Source organism: Vidua macroura, chromosome 1 (genome assembly GCF_024509145.1).
Source record: "Vidua macroura isolate BioBank_ID:100142 chromosome 1, ASM2450914v1, whole genome shotgun sequence".
Classification (NCBI taxonomy): Eukaryota; Metazoa; Chordata; class Aves; order Passeriformes; family Viduidae; genus Vidua; species Vidua macroura.
In genome coordinates this window covers 70,379,668-70,401,066 of record NC_071571.1, presented here as the reverse complement: position 1 = coordinate 70,401,066, position 21,399 = coordinate 70,379,668, and the positions used below count along the sequence as shown (strand labels likewise).

Here is a 21,399-nt window from a genome sequence, read left to right as displayed (position 1 = left end):
ATCAAAATCTGAAAGTATCCATAAGAGTATTACTTATGCCTATTATTATGTGCCTGGAAAGGCACATAAAACTAGAAGCTGAGAATGATATTCTCAGAGATCTTTATACCATGCAACAGATTCAAATTAAGTTTTGTTTAAAGGGAAGTTTCCTGTTTCTGGAGAAAGAAATGTGGTAACTGTGCTATCAAAACTTCTCCCCCAACATGCCTTTATTTGTTTTAGAAATTGTGTTGTGCTATTACTGTTTCATGTGGTATATAAAATGTTGATAGAGACTTAACTTCCTTTTGCATTTTTAAGATACAGGCAAAGGCCATTTCCAGCCATTTCAAAAGTATTGGGCCTTGTATCTTGATGTCTTGAGAGCTTTTGGAACCTCTGATGAGTAGACAGTAATTGATACAAGGATCTCCAAATAGTTACTATAGCTTAGTTCTGGATTTTAAAGTATTGCTCAATTGAACCATAAATTCAGAAAATACAGGGTGAAAGCATCTTTATTAATTGTTTGGGCAAAGTATTTCAGTTAGTCTTAGTTCCTATCACAATCTTTTTTCCTTTAGAGAAGATGCTAGCATAAAACTGTAAGAGATGTAATAATATAACAATATACGGTTATATTATTGTATATATGTAATATGCATCCTTATATATGGGTTTTTTTCTTTCCCTCATGAAACTAAAACCTGACCTGATTAAAATTTTATGAGTAAATAAGCAAAAAAAAAAAAAATTTTAAGTCTTTCTGTGTGTATATCCTATTTCATTCCACTCCCCGCCTTTTATTCAGAAAGAATATTTAAGAAACAAATCTACTGTCCTTTCTCAAGTAAAATTAATTTCAGTTGTAATAAGATTCAGTGCCTTTCCATTTTTTAAATTTTTGGTTTTCATTTTCAAGATAGTTTTTGGCAGGGAGTAATGCATTTTTATGTCTGACAGCCATGAAAACTGCCAAATTTCTCTGCTGTGTCATGTCAGAGACTTAAATTGTGAGAGAAGATAAGTGTGAAGCTTTGGTACTAAGCCACATGTGCTGACCCTTTTCTGTGTCTAAGTATTTTCTAAATTGGTCAGAGCTTTCTAGAAATTAAAAACAAAAGTCAAGCCAACAGGGGAGGAACTGCTCTGCCTGACTAATTTATACTCCAGTACAGCCAACACACTAGTACAGCCTTATTCTTTTGGACATAAGGCAAAATGTTTCTGGTTAAGGATGTTATTTAGGAAGAACCTAATGAAGTTGTTCTCCAAATCGATACTAGAGCAGTTAGGATCTTGTCAGCTTTCCAGGACAACTGAATTCCAGCTACAAATATGGAAATTGTTCTTCTAGATCTGAGAAAGCAATCCATCTATTGCAGCATCCAGAGTCCTGATCTGACCAGAACCAATCAGCTGATGGTTTGGTTTGATGGCTTAGACCAATTGGATGTGAAATCTCAGGAAGCCTTGGCCCTTACATTAAGGTGCACCTTGACTCTTAACTCATGAGAGGTATTCTTGAACACCGAAGCTTGCCAGGCTCTTCCTATGAGAAAAGACCTTCTTGTATTTCATAGTTTGTCAACCTTCTTTGTGAGAAAGTGTAGAAGAGGGAATAGATGAGCATTACATGATTATTCTTTCATATTACAAGGGTAGTTTATTCATCAGATTCAGTCTTGCATCATGGATTTTTTACAGAAGAGGTTGGGGTGGAATATTTGTCAATTAATACTTCTTCAGCCAAAACAGCCTTCTATGTCCACTGAAGTACTGCTAAACAAATAAGGCTGAAGAAACAGTGTTCATTGTAAATATTTTACAGAGAATCTTCTTTTTTTTTCTGTGCAAAGTCATATAGACTCAACTTGTGAAAAATTTGCTGTTTGCAGCTTTTAAGGGAAGTTTTACAGAAATGCAATACTGAACAGCACTTCTCCAGTGTCTTGCAAACAGAAAATCTACCTGCTACTGTTCTATGTGAAGTCAAAGTTGCAGTAGCCCAAAAGTGATGGAAGAGATTAAATAAGTTTCAAACCACACTGCTTGTGTCTTATGAATTGTCACTGGGATGAAAGACCTGAAGTCACCTAGGAAACATCTGAAAAATGTATTCGTGATTCCTTAACTGTGAATGACTGTAGGGGACTGGTGAAGGGTTATAAATTTATGTAAAACAGGTGAAGCATCATAAATGATTTTGCATTGCAGAATTTCAAAAGCTACTTTCATTCACAGTAGCATATTTCTTTTTTTTTTTTTTTTTTTTTTTCTTCTTCACAGGTTTAACAATCTGTGGGCACAACTGTCTCCTCACTGCAGAATGGATGTCTGCCAGTAAAATTGTGTGTCGAGTTGGACAGGCTAAAAATGACAAGGGAGATATTATTGTTACTACAAAGTCTGGTGGCAAAGGAACTTCAACTGTTTCCTTCAAATTGCTTAAACCTGAAAAAATAGGTATGTTTCTTGTTCAAATCCACATCTATTTTTTTGCTAATAAAATATGTGACTGAATGCCTCTTTGTATAAAATGTATGTTTGAAATTGATCCACTTCAGGACAATTTTCAGTTGTTTAGAAAATGCAGAGTATATCAATAAAATATCCATATATATAGAGAGAGAGATAGAAACTCAGGGTATAGGAAAAATTATTCCTTTCTAATATCTTGATAAAATCCTCAGTGATGAATGAAAACTACCCCTTTATTTTTCTTTATGGAATAGCTCTAAACTTCTGAAATTTTAGAAAACTTAATAACAGATCCAGTAATTACTCTTAAGTGTACTAGATAAATACAAAATCTGGACCAGCTCATGAGCTTTACACCTAAATCCTGAGCTGACAGTTAATCCTTTAAAGGAAGTTGAGTCCTCAGTGCCATTTCTTATTTGTAATTCAAACCATCCTGAAAGACAAAGTCTTAAGTATTTCTCATGAGATGCTGAACCATTAAAATTATTTTGCCAAGCACTCTAGGACCTCTGCTTAACCTAGAATCCAGTCTAAATACCCTGTGAATTGAAAATGTTTCTCTCAGAACCCCTCACTGATGAGCTGGATAGTTATCTTTCCTAACACAAGAGTTCCCACAAGAAATGTTTTAGGTTTTTATTCTCAGCCCTTCAGTGACAGTTAAATAACATGTGATTTCTCCCAAGCTGCACTAGTACTTAATAATAGAAAGGTGAAATGTGTAAGTGCAAATGTTATACAGTGGAGCATTGTATACAATGTAAATGCAAATGTTATACAGTGATGAGTGAGGAGAATTCATATTTGAAAATATGGGAAAGTGTGGGGATGGAGTAATTTCTGGTGTTGTATCTGATGGGTATGTTAAAGGAGGGTAAGGCCAAGGGTATGGCTGGCTCCATTTTCAGCTGAGATTCCAGGACGTATTGTGCCTCACCTTTATCCATTGTCTGTGCTAAGGCACTGGAAGCAAAGTCAATTCTGTGTCCTTGAAGTCATTTATCATGACACGTGGCCAAAGTTCAGTTACCTTTTGGATAGCAAATGGGACAGAAAAGGAATCTTCCCTAAAATATGCAAATGAGAAGACATTCAGTTGATTGCGCTTTTGAAAGCAGCAGATAACAAGGTTTGGACAGATACCAAAATACTTGCAGGAATGAACATACTAATACTTTATGGTCAGGAAAAAGCTTCTAATGTATGTGAAACTGTGCACTCTGCAAAAGGATAATGTTTGATGCCCAGCCATGAATACCTTTTCAGCAGCTGTAATAAAATAATTTAGCATAATTGCATCCAGGTTGTTTTGCCATGTATCTTTCAATATATTACCTAGGCATGCATTTTATATTTATCAGGATTTTTCAAATTAATTCAGTATGTTAGAAGTTGATGGTGCTGGACTGCCCTTGTTGTTTTAAGGATCTGTGCTTTGTTTTCTCTAGGTATCTTGGATCAGTCTGCTGTCTGGGTGGATGAAATGAACTATTATGACATGCGCACTGACAGGAACAAAGGGATTCCCCCCTTGTCCTTACGTCCAACTAATCCACTTGGTATTGAGATAGACAAGTGAGTACCAAATGCCTTTAATCCACTTTTTTAGTGGTTTTCTCTATATGTGTCTTTGTGAATTCCAGGAAAGTTTAATGGTTTGCAGGGCAGGGAAAGATTTAAAAACACATACATCTATTAACTGCTAGTATTCTGTTTGGTACTCTTGAGTTGTTAGTGGGCATTGTATCCTGCTTCATAATCCTCTATTTTGGATCATCAATTAGAACTGTAGATAATCTAAAAGACTGATATATTGAACCCCAGTGATGTTTAGATTTTGAGGATTGGTAAATATCCTAAGGCTTCAGATTTATACATTGTAGTTACGGAATATCTACTGTTGCATTTGAGTTTCACAGGGCTTTTAAGGATATTAGATTGCTATCTATTGCTAAAATTGCACTGTAAAATGTGATTTATTATGCCACATCAGCTAGTTTATTTTATTGAAATACTAATACTGTTTTCCAGCACACAGTCTTCTTTACTTTAGTTCTTAAGTATGGTGGAATTTATGACTTTTTTTGTCTGAAATAGTAACTTTATAGTGAATGATAAATGGAGTTAGGGGTCTTTAAATGGGACACTCTTCAAACCTGCCCAGCTCTTAGAAATAGCATCAGGAATACTTGTCTCAATCAAGATGCCAGCTCTACCAAACAAAAGGCTATTTAAAATTAAACTATTACTAAGGTCTCATCTGCTGAATTGTCTTTGTGAGGGGCAGTGCATTGGAAAAAATCTGCAGTGTCCATTGTTACCTTGTTCTGATGAGAAAGCTGCACTTCCCCAAAGTCCATATGGGATTTCTAGTGGATCCACACAACCTTCCAGCCTCTAGCTGTGCATTTCTTTCCTAGTTTGAATATATATTTTTCTTTCTTCTCAAAGTACTAACCCAATTTTTTGTAATAAGCTGGAGATTTCATCTCTTAAAGTATTTTTCTTTAGCCTTTGGTGTAAATTCTGACAGGTAATTCTATCATATTCCTCAGTTTTCCAAACCCTGACAAAACGGGGACCTTCATACTATGGACAGTATTCCGGTGTGTTACTGAGAGACTTTTTGTCACTCTTCCACTCTCCCTCCCCTTTTTGTAAATTAAAAACCCCATAACAATTCCTTTTACCACTGTGCTACACAGCAACTAGCAGTGAGTGCTTTGTTAGCTGATTCTCGAGTTGCTACTTATAGTTAAGACATTGTCCATATGATAGATTAAGAATTAACATATAGAAACTTAAACTGCATTAGTTTAGGATTTGCTTAATTTAGAGTTGTCTATTTGGATGTTTGTTCAATAGAAAACCAATCATGTTATATTTAAAATGTTTTTTCCTGAAAGCATTAGAAAATGTGTTACGTAAACCTGAAGTTTTATGTGAAAAGAAATAAATCAGAAAGATGTAGATACAGCTAGGAAATAATCTTTTGTAGAGGGAGGGAATTAGGAAATCTTTGTGCAAGCATATCAAGCCTAGTTCATTGTTCTTGATCTCCCAGGTTCATTGCAGGAGAAGCAGGAAGATTATGGCAAGCACCAGTTTGAGAGACGTATCATGGATCAGTAAAACAAGTAGTTGTGTGGAGGAATTGAGGGGTTACATTGTGCAGAGGGCAAAGAGATAAAAAGCCTGGTCTACTCTTGTGCTGTGGTTGATAGCACAGTTCTGACAATAGATGAACAATCTGGGTTTAATTAAGGAATGCCTTCTCAATGGAAAATCTTCCATAATTTTCTTGATAAATTGGAGCAATGTGAGGTTTATTTCTATAAAATAAACTTGAATACCGTATAGTTTAGCTGAAGTCACGTTTGCAAATATTTTACATATGGAATGGGTAAGTATTGAGAAGTTGTACAAGGTAGTGAAAAAAGACAATTGTAAACTAAGAAAGAGAGTGAATAAGCAAAAAATAGCAATAACCATTAGTAGATACAGGAATATTTGTCACTAGCAATGATAAAAGTTATTAGGATGCTTTAAAATAAGACATCCTAATATGATCCTAATAATACTCTGATGTATGCAGAAAGGATCTGCAACATTATGGATCTCTCTTTTATTCATACCTTTGGTTTCTTTAAATGTTTTCTTTAAACATGTGCAAATTGGGATGTATTTTAATTTTGAAGCTGAAGCATTTGGCATTGGTCTGACTTGTTGGGATTTACAGCCCTTGCAGCCTTATGGCTGAGAAGGAAGGGAAAGGAGTGCCTTGTGTTGATTATGCAAATAGTGGTAAACAAAAGAAACATTAATTGAAAAGCTCAGGGAGAAAAGCAGTGAAAAACAGATGTGATAAAATTGAATAGGAATGAAGTATATAGGAGCACACTGAAGAGGAGGCAGAGGAAGGTGACTAGACGGCAAGAGAAAGAAGCCCTTCCAGTAGAAACTGATTATCAGGCATTAGCAAATAATACAGAAAACACAAGCTGCAGCATGGGAATGATTTAGGGGTTTTTTGGAGGGATTTTGTTGTTTGTTTGGGTGTTTTTTATATGAGTTATACTTGGCTTTAAAAGTTCCTTTTATGGCTTTTTAAAACATTTTTTATAGTACTTTGTCCAATTAAAATCTGTTTTAAAATTAATTGTAGCTTTTGAACCATTCAGGTGGATGCTTTCAAGGTGCTGCAAATGACACCTTGAAATGAGGGGAAAAAAGACCTTGTGCATAATGAAAAGAAGAGCTTCAGTACAGCAGTTTGCAAAATTATTAGGCATGCACAGGGACAAAAGAAAAGTTATTCAGACAGTAGATAGAAGATTGGAGTTTAATTGGGAATGAATGAGATTTAAGTGAGCAAAAGGTTTGAACTGTGAATTAAGGGAAATAATACAGGGTCTGACATTCTATTAATAATTAGAATACTGCCTATAGATGTATTGTAGAAGTAACAATACTCAAAATATGCGCTGAAATTGTCCTTACATATTCAAATGTTGTGAGGATGCAAAAAAAGACAATGATATATATAGTCATCCTCCTGGCTGTTCTTTTGCATAATCAAGATATTTAAAATGTTACATATACAGTCAAGATATTTTAACTCTATGCGTATACATAATGATCAGCCATCATCTTTCAGCATGCAGGTTTAGCAAGTAGTAAGTATACATAATTGCTGGCTGATAAGTTCTTCATATTTTTCAAAAATTAATTGCAGTTCCTGTGTCATGTAACTAAGAATCTCACTTGCTAATAAAAAAAATCAATTATATAGTAATGAAACTTGAACTTGCTGGTCCATGTGTTTAGGTGGTGGTGACCCTTGAAGTCACAAATGTATTTGCAGAAGAGTGTTTGCACACATTTGTTCTCCTCCCTTCCTAAAAGTTGTTCATTCATCGTCTAAAACTTAGCATCGTCTAAAACAGAGCTCAGTCTTATCCAGTCAGATAAGGGTTTTTTGGTATTGATGTAACTTAGTGCCTATTGTGTGTATGCTGTGAGATATTCAATTCCCACCAGAAAGCAGGTATTTAAAATACTTAATCTTTGAATTCTGGTTTTTAATTTTTAGTATGGGCTAAAGACTGATACAAAGGTTTAATGTCCTATCACTATCTTTATGCTCACTTTCAGTTCAGAGTGGGTCTATGCCACTTTGCTCCCCAGGGAGTATTCCTGGCTGTGGTGTTATGTTATGCAGATGTAGCCAGGAACCCTTACAGAAACACTGAATCATAGAATAGAATCACAGAATTGTTACAGTTGGATAAGATTTTTGAAGTCATTGAGTCTAACTTTTGAGCGATCCCCATCTTGTCAACTGAACCATATCCCCAAATGCCACATTCAGCCATTTCTTGAATACCTCCAGGGGCAGTGATTCTACCACCTCCCCTGGGCAGCCCATTCCAATGCCTGATGATCCTTTCAGTGAAGAAATTCTTCCTGATGTCCAGCCTGAGCCTCACCTGGCACAGCCCGAGACTGTGTCCTTTTGTTCTGTCGCTGGTTCCCTGGGAGAAGAGGCCGTCCCCCACCTGGCTACAGCCTCATTCCAGGCAGCTGTAGAGAGTGATAAGGTCACCCCTGAGCCTCCTTTTCTCCAGGCGAAACACCCCCAGCTCCCTCAGCCGCATCTCACAGAAGTTACTTTCTAGACCCTTCACCAGCTCTGTTGCCGTTCTTTGGATGTGCTCCACCACCTCAATCTTCTTCTTGAGTCAAGGGGCCCAGAACTGGGAACAGCAAGGTGTGGCCTCACCAGTGCTGAGTACAGGGGGATGGTCACTGCCCTGGTCCTGCTGGCCACACAAGTGCTGATATAGGCCAGAATGCCCTTGACTTTCTCACCCATGTGGGCACACACTGACTCATGTGTAAGCTGCTGTCAGCCAGCACCTCCAAGTTCTTTTCTGCCAGGCTGCTTTACAGCCACTCTGCTGCTAGCCTGTAGCTGCCTGGGGTTGTTGTGACACAAGCAAGATTCAGCCTAGTTGAACCTCATACAGCTGGCTTCAGCCCATCAATCCAGCCTGTCCAGATCCCTCTGCAGAGTCTCCCTACCCTCCAGCAGATCAATACTCCTACCCAACCTGTTGTCATCTGCAAACTTATTTAGAGTACGCTCGATCCCATTGTCCAGATAATTGATAAAGATACTGAACAGGACTGGCCCCAGTACTGACCCTTGGGGAATCCCAGTAGTGACCATCCAACCGCTGGAGGTAGCTCCATTCACCACCACTCTCTAGGCATGGCCATCTAGTTTTTAATCCAGCAAAGAGTACGCCTGTCCATGCATTGGGTTGCCAGCTTCTCCAGGAGAAGTCTTAAATAGGTTGCAGGACAAAAAACGAGTGTGCAGAGTAGTTGTCTCAGTATGAGAAATGTGGAACTTGGTGTAAAAATTCTGACCTTAGCAGCAATGTGGCAGTACTTCTATTGGTTTTAGCAGTTTAGAGCTGTTACAAAAGCAGGTTGGTAACACAAGATCATTAAGAATTTTGTATGGTTCTGGGAGAGATTATGTCTTGTAGACTTCTGTTAAATATGTTGATGGAAAATTTAGATCTACGTGATCTTTGTGAATGAATTGCTTGTTCCGATGTACCACATACTTCCTCCTCCTGCATGACAAGTCCTTGTTTAACCAAGGGTTCCCTGACTCCTCTAACTACTCTGTCAGGCTAAGAAAATGAATTCTCTGCAAAACAGTAACATCAGTCAGACCTAGTGGTGGTTAGAAAATTTTTGAATAGTGTTTGTTGTTTTGCATGTAGCAGAGGTCACTCTGGTGGATCCATGTCGTACATGAAAGCAAAGGCTGACATGCTAAGTACATTCCACATACTTCTGTATCCACCCACTCAATACAGATGCTTCCCTCTTCCCACGCCAGCTTCCAAAACAGTTCTTTTGGGAGAAGGAAACAGATGATCTTACGCTGCCACCTAATGGTAAATGTCAGCTTCCTACCACGAGATAGGAAAAGACTTTCTGGAGGCTGAGATGTTTATTTTTAAATGGCTTGTATGCAAATGCAGTGAATTTCATCATTGAATGTGATGGGTGTATGGCAACTTGATCACAGAGATGCATGCAAAAGAATTCTGAATGCTGCAAAAGAGAGTTGCAGTATAGTCCTAGTTTTTATGATATTAAAAAATAAAGTAGCACTTACTCCTTGTTAGGTTGATGCATCAGCTGCAGCTACCAGCCTATAATCTCTTAGTAGATTTCTCTTACCACATTCTGCCAGTTCTAAAATACAGTTGCCACTTTGTTTTCATATTTCTCATGAACCCAATGCTACCAGGAAGGAATTGCCAGAGTACACCCTTGCCTTGTTGCTATTGGAGAGACCTTTGTTAACGCCTTCTGATTTGTTGTGTTTAGTCTACACCAGTGTCCCTTACGCTGATCTTTTTGCATGCATTATTAACACAGTACAGCTGGTACAAAGCCAGCTTCAAGGGGTCTGACTGGTACCAGACAGAGGGGGGAGTGTGCAGCAGTTCTAGCTGGAGCTTGTTTATGCTGGTCGCTATTCAGAATCTGTGTTTATTTAAAGTTGCTCCTTTTGACCTTTTGGAAACTCCTGTGGAACTGAGCTTCAAGTTACCATTTGGTGTCTGTATCTTGCTTTGGGATGCACCTTTAATCTGCAAATATTGTCACATACGCTGAAATTATTACTCTTAAGATTCTGAAGTTCTAGGAGCAAAACAATTTTTACAGAAAAATTACTTCTTGCTAAACTGTGTTCATTGTCAAGCTTTGTTAATAAGTATCTGTTGCATCCTGTTGTTCTTATTTGATTGTGACTGCTAGGAGGCTGTGATTACCCATGGAGATTTCAAACTAATCTCTGGAGAATATAAATGCTGTGTATGGACACAAGTTCTGCAGTAGAATTTGTAAGATTCCATGTATCCTGTACTGTTAAATTAGGTTGCTATTGCTATGAGTCTATACAGAACCTGAAGTTTGGAGTAGTGCAAGGAAGGACTTCTATTTGATGGGCACTTGTGGTGCAAGTGAATTGATGGTACTCCACCTGTTTTGAATCCAAAGTAAATGCACATGACCTTTACATGGAAGCAAGGACCACTACATCTAATGTTGTATGACTCCATTAGCTATACTCAACAGTGTTTGAGGGAAGTGAAAGTGTATAGTGGCTTGTAACCAATTGTATTTTTATTATACTTCTCACTAATATAACCACTATGTGAAATCTCAATTTCTTTTGTATTTCAAATTGTTGTTGAAGCATAAATAAGACTATTTTAAAATGTTAACTATAGGTCTAATACCAGATCTAGTTCTATTCTAGATAAAATAGTGTGCCTAGCAGAAAGTACTAGTATACAAATCCAGTATATATATGTTTGCTGAAATAGTAAAGGTAGTGTAATACTTAGGGTTGTCAAGGGTGGTAAGCTTCACTCTTCTTTTTCTGAGGTTTTCTGGATTCAATTTATGGTTCCCAGTTTCTTTTGCAGTGATTACTTTTAAATAATGATTAAGTATTCTTCATTAAGTGATTCTTGTATGATGAGCAAATCAGCAGAGAAATGATTTACAGTTTAATTGCATGCCATCATGATCTAAGCTTTTGCTATTGGTTCATCTTCACCCTGTAATGTTGAAAAGAATAAACCAGAAATACTTGCCCAAGTCACAAATGGGCTTGTTTATAAGTAAACGGTAAGCAAGTTTTCATGAGAAAAACTTCCAAAAACTGACTTATTTAATTTACTAATGGAAATTAATGAAACAAACTTTGTGTGTGTGGAGTCAGTCTCTTTTTAGATGCATCTGGCCAGACGTTCTACAGATACAGTTGCTTTCAGTTTGAACATTTTAATGTGCACTTTGTTTTGAAGACAGCTGTAGCAAGTCTGCATGTAGCAAGCTGTAGCATATCTGTTAGTGGGAAAACTACTGGTAAAATGTACGATAAAAATAAGGGTACTAAACCATACAGTATAACATATTGTTAACATACCTCACACGTTCACATTCATGTTTCTGGTCTGTTGTGACTATGTCTAAAATACGTCTGTACAGATAAAAGCATTGTTAATTTATGGTTCTTCATAAGTACATCTGCTGAAAAAAAACTCCTAATAACTTTTCAAGGCACTCAAATATCAAACTGAAAAAAAATTCCTTCATTTGTGTCCCTCTGTCTGTAGACAAGATTCATTTGCAGTAATTGATTACAAGTCCATCTTGGTCTTATATATATATATATATATATATATATATAAATAGTTTCATTTTTCCCCCTAGGAATTGTATAGCTCATGCATAAGCTTAAATTGTCATGCATATACCTTATAAACCTGCAGTAATTAGTAGCATTTGGTAGTGGTATATTTGAGTGTGTGTGCTTTTTGTGTTATAACTGTCTCTTTTGGTTTTGGAGAACATACATGGAAATTCTGAAAATATGATCAAAATTCCGCTTCTGTATTGATTGCATTCACTTAAAAAGTGCTTGCACAGAATGTCCAAGTCTCTCCCAAAAACTCAAATTTGTTTTCTTGGTTTTGTTTTTTAGCATTAGAAATGCAGCTGTCCACAAAGATGTTACCATGTGTGGATCTAATATAAATGCTTTTTTGTGCAGTTGTACTGTGTATCACACATGAAGTAGTATCCTTCAGTTCATGTTCCTATTGGGCACTCCTGACTAATTTGAGGGTAAAATAAAGTATCTTAAATTGTCTTTACACGAAGAATAAATTGAAACTTTCTTCTTACTTCCATCAGCATTTTCTGCTTACTGTCATTCATGAAATTTAAGGTCATTGAAAATCCTGAATCTCACTACTTATGTCTTAAAGTTTTATTTTAACATCGTCACTTTTTCATTGAACACAGGCAAATGTTGGGACCGTCATTTTTTCTTGCTGCATTTGTTTCTCACGCTGTTTTCACTGTATCTCTACTTTTCATATCTGTCATCACTTTTCCTTGCATGTCATTTGATTTTTTAATGTTTTTTAAAAAGTATTGTTTCATGCCCCTGCTGTAATCAGGTGCTACTGATGAAAGACTTCTGTACCATGTCATTATGTACGTAGGTCCTTTGTACCTGCTTGTGCTAATGGCCATTTGGATACGAAAAGAAACTTCCAGGAAACAACTCCTCTCTATATAATTGTACTTTTTAATGTGCCTGCCTTTAGATTTGTTTCACTTAATCTGCTGTTTGCTTTTTGTAATAAAAACAGCTTTAACTATCTTGAAACATGTTTAGATTACAGAAAAAAACTAAAGCTAACAAATCACTGCTTTTGTGTCCATTTAAATGGCTTTCCCTGTGTGTTAAATGTGATTCTTATAACTGACTCTGGATTGCTACTCCCACCCAAGTTTGCTCTCAAATGCAAAGTATGGCAGATTTTCATTTGGTTATGGTATACTTTGTACAGCAAAGCTCACTTAACTTGTGAGCATCAGAGAGGGACTTCATTGTCTTTTGAGTTGGATGTTGTGATCCATAAATGAAATAGAATATTTTTTTAATAGATGAGACTATTTCATTTGGAAGGGACATAAGTCCATCTAGTCTGACTGACTGACGACCCAATTAGGGCTGACCAAAAGTGAATTTGTTTGCTACAGTTAATCTCTGAAGATGGGATGTAGCTGGTGGTGAAGATGAGAGAAGGGAGTGCACCTGGTGATGTATTGAGTGCATGGTGGAATGAATATGGCCAAGTGTTGAGTGTGTGCCCAGACTGAGGGATGAAGGTTATCGTATTTTCATCAAAAAGTGCTTTAAATATTTTTATTACACAGACTTAAAGTAAATGGAATACATTTTCTGGATGAGTATCTCAGAAACTACTTAAAGTTTTAAAAATGCTGTTGTAGCGAATATATTTTCACAAGGAATTGGCTCACATGGTTTCTTCATGCATTTGTAAGACTGAATAAAAACGAACAGAACCTGCTGGCTGCCACTTGAGATAAGGCTGCTTTTCCTTTGTTTTGTGTATGGTGAACAGACAGATCAGTGGGTTCTGTTTTGCAAGAGAATTATTTTAACTTTTTCCAGTGTTTGTATATAATGGAAGTATATTCTGTGTATATTCACCCTTTCATGTTTCTGTGACTTCTGCTGCTCAGGAATCAATAGACAATTTTGTGAGATCATTTACAAGCTGCCGAACTTTTGATATCCTGCCATTTTAAAGTTAAATAGAAGCATTTTGTACAAACAGCATTTCTGTTTTATTTGTAATAATGAAATAAAAAATATAAAATTAGTTTTACTTAAAACAGATTTCAGTCTCTCCCAGTCATGTTACATGTGTCTGTAATAGCAGATTTAATTTCAAGGTGAGTTACAAGTTAATGTTCCCATCTTATAGGGAAATGATTTGGTGTTTGTTGTTAGTTTGGGGTTTTTTGTGAATGTTTTAATTGTAAACTGTTTACAAAGCTATGTTTCACTGAAGAAATGAATATTCATTTTTCAGGGGCAGATTTCCTCAAAAAGATTTAGAGTCGCTCTTTCCTGGGATGAGTGCTGATTTCACAAGTGAAAACTTTTCTGCTGCCTGGTACCTGATTGAGAATCATTCAACAACAAGGTTTGTTGCTGTCATATAAGTAATTGTTTTAGATGCAAGTCACCGATGGTATTTCTTAGTGCAGTAGATGTGTCAATGGTGGCTTGCATTTACAGCAAAGAGTCATAATTGTCTCTGGTGTTTCTGCTTGGCCTGAAACTTGAATCAACTAGTTTGATTAATCTGCTTCTGAGAAAGACCTTGTTTTTAACCAGACCTAAATTATGATGGTGATTTTTTTTTTATCCCCTACCCCCAATTTCAGATGGAAGCTGTCTTTCTTCAAATTTTAGGAATCAAGAAGTTAGCACGGTCTTGAGTGGAAACTCCAGGTGTTAAGTCATGCACAGAGACACAGGTTATGGGCACTGAACAGATTACTGAAATTGCTAGCATCAATTAGGTTGTAGTTAGCACTTATGGAAAATGCTATAGTAGCAGAAGTTGGACAAGCAAGTAGGATCATTGAGGTAAATCCCTTAAAATCTTGACAATTAAGATCTTAATTTAGAAATACAGTTCCTAGTACGTACTTACATGAATGTATTATATAAATACATTTTTTTCATGTATAACTGAATTCCAAAACTTTTATCTGCTATGTGTTCACATAATACTGGAAGCCATTTTTAATAGAGAAGATGAGCTTCTTTGGTTGTTTTCAGCTACATACTCCGATTGGTATTTTAAAGGGAAATACTAGTTTGCTTCTTGGTTTTGGGGGTGGGAGGATATTTGGTTTTGAAGCTCCAGAAATAACCATTACTCTGCTTGGGAAATACTTAAATTTCCTCTCAAAATAATGGTACATTAAAGGGTCAGCAAGAGAACATGATAATAATACACATATAGTGACAGCATCTTTTGAAATCAAGTAACTGAGAGGACTTATTCCAAAGTAATTCTGTCTGTCAGAATCTGATAACTTCCAAGGATCAACAAGTTTTTTAAAAAAAATTAGGGGATAATAAAGTGATAAAGAGTAAACAGCTTTTGATGTAGGTCTTTATAAAAAATTTTCTCTGTTTGGCCCTGGGACTGTTTCCACTTTGTTGCTCATCCATGTGGGCACCAGTGACATTGCCCAGAGAGATGCAGAACAGATCACAAGTGATTGCAGACTGGGGACAACAGCAAAGAATGTGGGAGCCTAGGTATTTCCTTTGATTTTTATGTGAAGGGGAAAGCTTCAGGTAATAGGGATGCATCCTGTAGATTCACAGATGGCCGTACCGCTGGTTTCAACAGCAGCACTTTTTGCTTCTGTAGCTGAACAAAGACTGCTAGTGAGAAATGGAGTTAATTTGAAAAAGTGGGGTGGCAGAGTGGGAGCATCTTTGCCAGCAGGTTTGCACTTTGGTGTAAAAAACTTCAAATTTGGAATATCAGGGGATGGTGATAATAGCCTGCAGTTAAATGAAGGGACAGAGTGCTACCTGTGGGTTCAGTGATGGCATTAAGAATGCTGTAGGTAATTACAACATTAGCTGGAAGTGTCTAACCTTAAGTGCCTTAACACACTCATGGGCTGTCTGAGAAACAAGTAAGAGACAGAATTCTGTGTGGAATTAGACAAACATACTGCTGGAATAAAGTGGGATAGCTCATGTACATAGTATTTTGGGATGGATAGCAAGAGGCTACATGAAAAAGACACCCAGAAAAGAAGAGAGGGACTTGCCCTTCATGTGAAGAACAGGTGGAATAAATGTATGGGTCCTGTGATGGAGCAGAATGGTTGAGATCTTTTTTAGGAGTCTGGAATGGGTGACATTGCAGTGGCATGAGGAAGTGAACAAAATCTTCCTTAAGCAACTTGGGGAAGTTTCCAGAGAGCAGACCATGGTACTTGTACAAGACTTTAATGTTCTTCATATTTACAGGAGGGGCAGCAATCCCAAGAGGCTTGTGAGGAGTTCTGGGAATGACTTCTAACATAGCTGCAGTGTGGGCCTTCAGGAGTGCTACTCTTCTGCGTCTGATTCTTACAGGCGTGGCAGGGGATGCGATAACCAGTGGTAACCGTGGCTGTAGCAATTGTGAAATAGTTGAATTCAAGACTCAAAGGGGTATGGGGAAGGCAGGCAGGAGAGTACACACCTGGGAATGGAAAGCAGTCTTACAAAAGAGAATGCAGTGTTTGTCAAAGTTGACTGTCCAGTGAAAATCATCTTCTGGGATGTATCAGCAGCAATGTGTTAGGTAAGATAAGGAGATAATTATTCTCCTTGGCATTGTTAAAGGTGCAGTTGAAGTGCTTTGCCCACCTGTGACCACTGCTATAAGAAGTGAGAGCTGAGCCACATCGGGAGCCACATTTATCCTCTCCATCGGGAGAGGATAAATATTGGTGGCTATACAACTTGAATGAGTGAGATGCTTTTAGAAAAAAAAAAGATTTTTAACACTCTGTCTAGTATCAGCTTAAGTATTTCATCCTTCTTCCTGAAAAAAATTCCATCAATTTGTGTCTTTGCATGTTAACAGTTTCAAGTAATGATCTTCTCCATCCAGTGGCATAAAAAGTGTTAATTTGTACTTTTAAATGAAATCTGGAGTTTTTTGCATATTAACTCCATTTATATTCATTTATAATATCCAAATCTTAGTGTTGAAGGTCCAAGAGCAGTGTAAAACTCAACAGGAATAAATGCTTAAAGGGTAGGGTGAATCCAGTTATATTTTGAATCTAACTATAGCTATCTCTTTAAATAAAGAAGAAGCAAAACTGTTTTTGTTGGTTTTCTTTTTTTTCCCAATTTAACATGTGTAGTCTTAAAAATATTCTGTAATTGTATAAATATCATCCCGTATAATTTGTGCTGTTTTTCTGGAAAAACAGCAGTGGTTTAGTTCTTGTCCTCTACATAACCTTAGCTATTGGAAATGGTAAATGTGTGGTGCACTGACGTTTTGGTTAGCTTATGTCTGTTTTTTCCTTGAAGGATGTGCTTTTTAAGAAATCAGTATAACGTCATTTTACTAATTCTTTTAATCCTGGCAATATCCTATTAAATAGAAATAAACTATTTTGACATGCTGTGAGATCATCAGGTAACATGAAAAAGTGCTTAAAAAGAGAACTGTACAAATTTTCGTTATTTTGAAAATGCTGCTGGTAAGTTCTTCACATATGCCCAAGTAGACCAATCCAGGTAATGAGTAATGTTATTTCTGTCCAGCAGATGGAAACAGAAAATTAAGCAAAATTTTGTGACATCATCAGTATAAAAAGAAAAGTGCTTTTAAGTGCACCAGTGTGCTTTGTCTCACAGCAGGTGGTGATAGCCTTCTCATTGCCTGGGCTAAAATTTGGTTTGTTCTCTTAATGTGTCTTTTTGTATCAGCTCTTTTTAAAATGGGCAGAATATTGATGGAATTGTCTTATGTCTTACTTTTCAACTTCCTTGATCCCTCTCCTCAGAGAGGTGTAGTGCAGTTTTTTGGTTTTTTTTGGTTTTTTGGGCTTTTTTTGGTTTTTTTTTTTTTTGTATTAGGGAGATAGCTTTGGCTGGCGGCTAGGAAGAAAGACTTTAAGGATGATAATCATGTGCTATAATTGTATCTCTGAGCTCTTGTTCGTGGTGGTGTTTTTATAGTTAATCAAGTAATATAACTACTGAGGTCATATTAATCATCATCAACCAAAAAAAATTATATACAATTAATGAAGATTTATTCACAACATAAGACTTCTCAATTAATTGCAGGTGCTTGCAAAAAAAATGGTGTGAAATCAAATGTAAACTGGCAAAAATTAAGAAATATTAGGAAAATCAGATAAAAAAGAAAGCTACCATACCAACAACAATAATGAGTTGGCAATCAGTATTGCCCTATGAAGTGTCTTTCAAAAATATTTCAGCAAATTCATATAAAAACCATACCTTCATAAAGCAGGAATCTGTTTAGCTTTTCTTTATTTTGCACTAATGTATTGTATTGTATTAAATTCTGAACTGTATGTCCAAACCAACATAAAAATATTGGCTGAATTCAGAAGCAAAAGTAAGAAAGGACTGTGAGTAAAACAGCAGAGTTAAACAAATGGCATTATTAAAGAGACTTGTAAATCTCAGTTGTTAATCTACTGTGAACTAAGTGAAGTGAATTCTACTGTCACCTATTTAATATACTAAAGACTGTTAGAAGAAACATCTTGACCAGCTTGTATTATCAAGAAATCTCTTCCATCACAAGTGATGGGTGCCCTCTGTTTAGGGTTGAAACTAAAATACTGAGATCTTTGGACTAAAAATAAACTCTCATTATTGAAAAGCGCACTCATTAGCAATTAATTCGCCCTTACTAGTTGTTCTGAAAGTAAGTGGCTTTATTTTCCAAGTAGTTTGTTCTGTTTATTTATTAGCTGACCTTATTGTTTAAATGTCTCTGAGGTTTTTTTGTTTGTTTTCAGTTTTGATCAGCTCAAAACGGCTGTTGTGAATTTGAAGAAACAAGCCAATAAGAAAAATGAAGGGAGTCTAGCTTATGTGAAAGGAGGTCTCAGCACATTTTTTGAAGCACAAGATGCTCTGTCAGGTAAAGATGCTTTGCACTTGCTAAGTACAGTATAAAAGAAAATACTTATGTGCATATATAGTTGAATTTAATACTAAAAATACTGTTTCTCTTCACAGTCTGTACTAAAACTGTATAATGAGCCCAAATTCTGTTGTGTTGGTCACAAGCTAGAGCTGGCTACCAAATTGATATGGTTTATTTGCAAAGGATGTCACCAACTGTATCTTACAGGAATTGAAGTAATTTGATCAAATTGCTTAGACCACAAATGCAAGAAATAGAAGTGTTAAACTGGAGTTAAGATTACTTGTAAACTGTAGCAACAGCAAAAACTTGATTTTGTGATGCTTTATTCCATAGTCAGACAGTAATACTTATATGAATATCCAGACACTTGTTACTATAGGAAATCAGAGCCTTTCTGTTCTGCTTGCCACTGGGAGAATGCAGCACACTAGTGAGGTTATCATAGTTGCCATTTATATGTATATATGTTTATGGTATATAGGCATACACAGACACACTCTTAAAGCATCAGATGTCTCATAGGTCAAACCTCATTGTAGGCTACTGTAGTCCTGTCTAGCGAGGCTCTGGTCACTAGAGCAGCAACAGTGCCCAGGAAACCACCCCAATAGGTTGTAATCTAGCACTATACTGATTATCCATCCTGGTAGTTGACCCCTTTGGCCAAAATCTGACTAGGTTCAATAACAGAAGTACTAAGGATTTAGCAGAAAATCTGAAGAATGTGGTGATACTTGTAGGAAAAGACATTAAGAAGAACCATTACTTGGCATTGTTTCACCTTTTTAAGCTGAGTTTTTATTAAATACTAGGAAAAATAATAGGCTTTCCTTGTAATTTTTATATCTTGAAAATACTGAAATCCTGTTTTTTTCTTAAATTGTCTTAAACATAATCCCAAATAAATATTGAAATCTGGCTTGTTTTTCACAACCAAATCTGCTTTGCATATGGAATATCACATAGTCTAAAAGACTGAAAGTTCTGTTTTCAAGAAGTTGCTACTATGGATAAAAAGTAGTGCTAACAGTATTACCTTGTAAGATTATTTTTTGGATCAGCAAATACTAGTAGGATTTGAAGAAAGATAAGGCAAACCATAAATGTTATGAGGTTTTAGAAAAGCTGAACAGAACTGAGTAATTTTCTTTTGTTCCACCTCTTAGTAGCATTTTGTCTTTGGAGACTGATTTTCTGATAAATGAGGAGGTCAACAAGCAACTAGTAATGTGAGAAATATTAGTAAAATAATAATAGGGAAAGCAACCTCATTTAGTTTATTAACTACTATAATCTCAATAATAATAAAATAATTTTTAAGGAATTATAAGCTGTAATATTGTTTTACATCTTTTATCTTTATCAGTGTTATTTTTACCTAAAATCAGGGTTTAACAGTGCAGTCCTTCAGCTAAATTATGAACTTAAACTTGGGATTACTCAAGTGGTTCTTGATGTCACTTTTTGTCTCTAACCAAAATGGCTTGGCTTTCTCTTCCCCTCAGTGATCTCCCTTTTGTACTCAAAATACAGCTTATACAGTGAATTCAAGTTTCAGCTTATACAGTGAATTAAAGTGGTATAATCGAAGAATAGCCTTCATGCTCTTGTAAAAAAAAATTATAGACTTAAAGCCTCACTCTTATAAATTCAAAACTGTAACACTGAAGTTCAAGGGTAGCATCAATATAATACTTAGTTTTTAAATTCTGAACCCAAATTCTTAATGAGGATACAGTACAGGTCACAGCTGCCTTCTGTAGCATTTTAATACACATTCTCTGTTGAAATGTCATCCTAAGTGCATATGCAGAAGAGTTTTTGCTTCTTTTCAGTCAATAAACCCACTCTTATTGCATATGAATTTCAGTTTTGAATGCAGTATTTGCCTGTTCTTCCTCCTTATGCAGGATATTTTTGAGAGAGTATAGCTGGAAAAATGGCATACATTTTTAAGACTTGAACTTGTGATAGGTACAATCAACTGTTAACTTGGATGTTGCTTCCAGAAGCAAGAACAAAAAAAGGACTTCTTTGGTGCTATCATCCAGCCCTACTGCCAGATGTCAAAGTTTTTTCCAGAACATTTGATCATTACAGTTCTCTCAAATGAAAGATGCTGAGAATTAAGTGTAAGCATTATTAGCATTGTTCTAAAGAAGCAGCTCAGATGAAGATTTTAAAAAACCAACAACAACAACAAACCACCAAACAAAAACCCACATGCAAACAAATCCCCTATTATTTCTTCATTATGCAGTTATCAAATTCAAGCTTTTTAACAGAAGAACATTAAATTAAAAATATAATCTGGCTAGACAGTGATTGTGCAAGATGATGTGATGGCACTTTTCTGCCCTTACACACCTAAGGGTGAATTTTTTTGTCTTATTTGCTCCTTTGAAAAGTGCAACTAGAATTTGTACACGTTTCAACAAAGCTGAAGTGAGTAGTAGTTTATATTTGAAAGCTGAACAATTGTTTCAGCACAAACTCTTAGGGACATAGCCATTGTTCTGCAAACTTTTATTATTTGATGCTGAGCATACAACTGTCACAGATGAAAAGCGACTTAAGGGAAAACCCTTATGAATACATTTTGTCTGTCTTCCAATATGATTTAAATTTTCTCAGTTGGTTCAATTTGGTTTAGATATTTTTAACTCTCTTGCTTTGGCAAGATTTCTAAAATCGAATTTATTTTTTAAATATATGGGTTTTTTGAGGGCAAAAATTTAGACTCTCAGTGTTTCCCTTCAGATATCTTAGA

General features: G+C 36.1%; 1 protein-coding gene across 2 annotated transcripts in view; it reads left to right on the top strand.

Annotated features, from left to right (window-relative positions):
• Positions 1 to 21,399, top strand: part of EXOC2 (exocyst complex component 2) — a 127,752-nt gene that overhangs the window by 16,309 nt on the left and 90,044 nt on the right. For both annotated transcript variants that reach the window (XM_053987347.1, XM_053987338.1), the window contains exons 3-6: positions 2,272 to 2,448; positions 3,915 to 4,041; positions 13,986 to 14,099; positions 18,496 to 18,620. In XM_053987347.1, the coding sequence (XP_053843322.1) occupies positions 2,272 to 2,448; positions 3,915 to 4,041; positions 13,986 to 14,099; positions 18,496 to 18,620 (543 nt within the window). The remainder of the gene's footprint in view (positions 1 to 2,271; positions 2,449 to 3,914; positions 4,042 to 13,985; positions 14,100 to 18,495; positions 18,621 to 21,399) is intronic.